The sequence below is a fragment of the Fragaria vesca genome, linkage group LG5 (genome assembly GCF_000184155.1).
Source record: "Fragaria vesca subsp. vesca linkage group LG5, FraVesHawaii_1.0, whole genome shotgun sequence".
Lineage (NCBI taxonomy): Eukaryota > Viridiplantae > Streptophyta > Magnoliopsida > Rosales > Rosaceae > Fragaria > Fragaria vesca.
In genome coordinates this window covers 14,523,650-14,525,298 of record NC_020495.1, presented here as the reverse complement: position 1 = coordinate 14,525,298, position 1,649 = coordinate 14,523,650, and the positions used below count along the sequence as shown (strand labels likewise).

Genomic DNA, 1,649 nt, shown 5'->3' with positions numbered 1-1,649 from the left:
CGATCTTATTCTATACGTCGATAAAAATATTGATTAAATTGCATAACAAGTCTATATGCAACACAAATTGTGTATAGACAAGAACAAAAACCAGAGAAGTTCTCTACATTGACAAGAATTTGGATTAAATTGCATACACAACCCTCCTCTCAAAATCTGATACCAACGAGTTATAAGCCTAATGCAAAAAAATTAGAACACAATCCGTGTGTGTGAATTGTGAAAGCAAAGAAGAAAGCCAGAAAAGTCAGAAGGTCACATGGAACCACCTGGTATATATAAAAAACTCCACTCTCATGTGACCTCCACTCTCTCAAAACGAAACTCACTTTTGTTTGAACACCCCAAAAAAAATCCCCAAAAGCCAGAGCAGCACCACCACTCCCACACGCCCATGGAGTCGATCTCCACCTCGTCCTCCTCCTCCCAACGGCCGCGATCGTCATGCTAGCCGCCGCGTCCTCCTCCTCCACGTGGCTCCGAGCCCGCCGGAGCCGCTGCGTGTTTCTTATCCTCTGCTCCCCGATCCTAATCCCTTTCCTCTTCGCCACCTTCCCTCTCCTCTGCGCCGCCGAGCTCTTCCTCCGCCTCTGCCGCCTCCGAAGCCGTGGCAAGTTGGCCCGCAACGAGGCGGAGGACGATCGGGTGCGGCGATGCGAGGAAGGGCGATGCGCGGCGGAGGCGGAGGAAAGAGAAGAGATGGGGCTGCTGCAGAGGTACTTGGAGGATCAACTGTTGCTGGTCGGATCTGTGTACGATTGTGGAGAGTACGATGAAGATTTGTATCAAGGGATTCAGGGCTACGATGACAATGATTCTAACACCCCTCTTTTGTCTTAGATTTGCGATTTCCATTTCTGCCTTTGTTTTTCTTTTACATTTTTGTACATCACACACATTTTCGATTTAGGTATATTTGGTTGTCAAGTTTGTGGGAGATTTTGGAATGGTGAATATGATCTTTTACGTTATCGTCATTGGAATGTCTTCGAAGTTCGGTTTTGTAATCCGATTTCAGCATTAGTGAATTAGATCGTGTTTGAGTGTGTCTTGGGTTTTGTTAAGAGTCAGTGAGGCTGGTTAGGAGTGAGCGCAACTATGTAGTTAACTAACGCTTGCTACTCAAGGGTAAATAGATCTTTGTTTTGTTCCAAGATAGTGTTTACTTATTTGGAATGAAAAAAGTAGTAAATTTGTCATGAGATGATGAAATAAAATCGAAATGGGAATCACTCTTAAACTCATATTCTCGCCTCAATAAAAGGTTATTCATGAATCAACTAATTTCTGATAACGAGGGGGATGACGGAGCCATGCTTATGTTAGTAAATCTATGAAAACTCACTCAATGAAACTTTTTTGTGTAGTGTCATTTTCAGTCCAAGTAAGTAGACATGCCAATTGTTTTGTCTAAGCAAAACTAGAAACTGTCTAGGGTCTTAGAGTCTAGTTTATGTCTTTTTGTCGTTCGACTGGACGTTGACGTTGTCTTCAGACGGGACTTATGATGATTGTTGGTTTGGGGGTTGGTGGCGGTGGAAGGATAGATTAGGTTGTACAAAGAGGGCCGACCCAGAGTTAAACGATTAGATTTGAAGTTAACGTGTGTGGCTTTGACATATGCAACATGTGTTGCTCTGACATGCATG

The 1,649-nt window shown here is 43.7% G+C and overlaps 1 protein-coding gene across 1 annotated transcript; it reads left to right on the top strand.

Moving 5' to 3' along the window:
* The first annotated feature begins 444 nt into the window (after positions 1-444).
* On the top strand, positions 445-902 carry LOC101311100. The gene has a single exon (XM_004301380.1). The coding sequence runs from the start codon at positions 445-447 to the stop codon at positions 838-840; it is 396 nt and encodes a 131-aa protein (XP_004301428.1). The 3' UTR covers positions 841-902.
* The last annotated feature ends 747 nt before the right edge of the window (positions 903-1,649 follow it).

Bases quoted from the DNA above. Each gene is read 5' to 3' on its own strand.
- LOC101311100 (XM_004301380.1), top strand. From the start codon at position 445: ATGCTAGCCGCCGCGTCCTCCTCCTCCACGTGGCTCCGAGCCCGCCGG.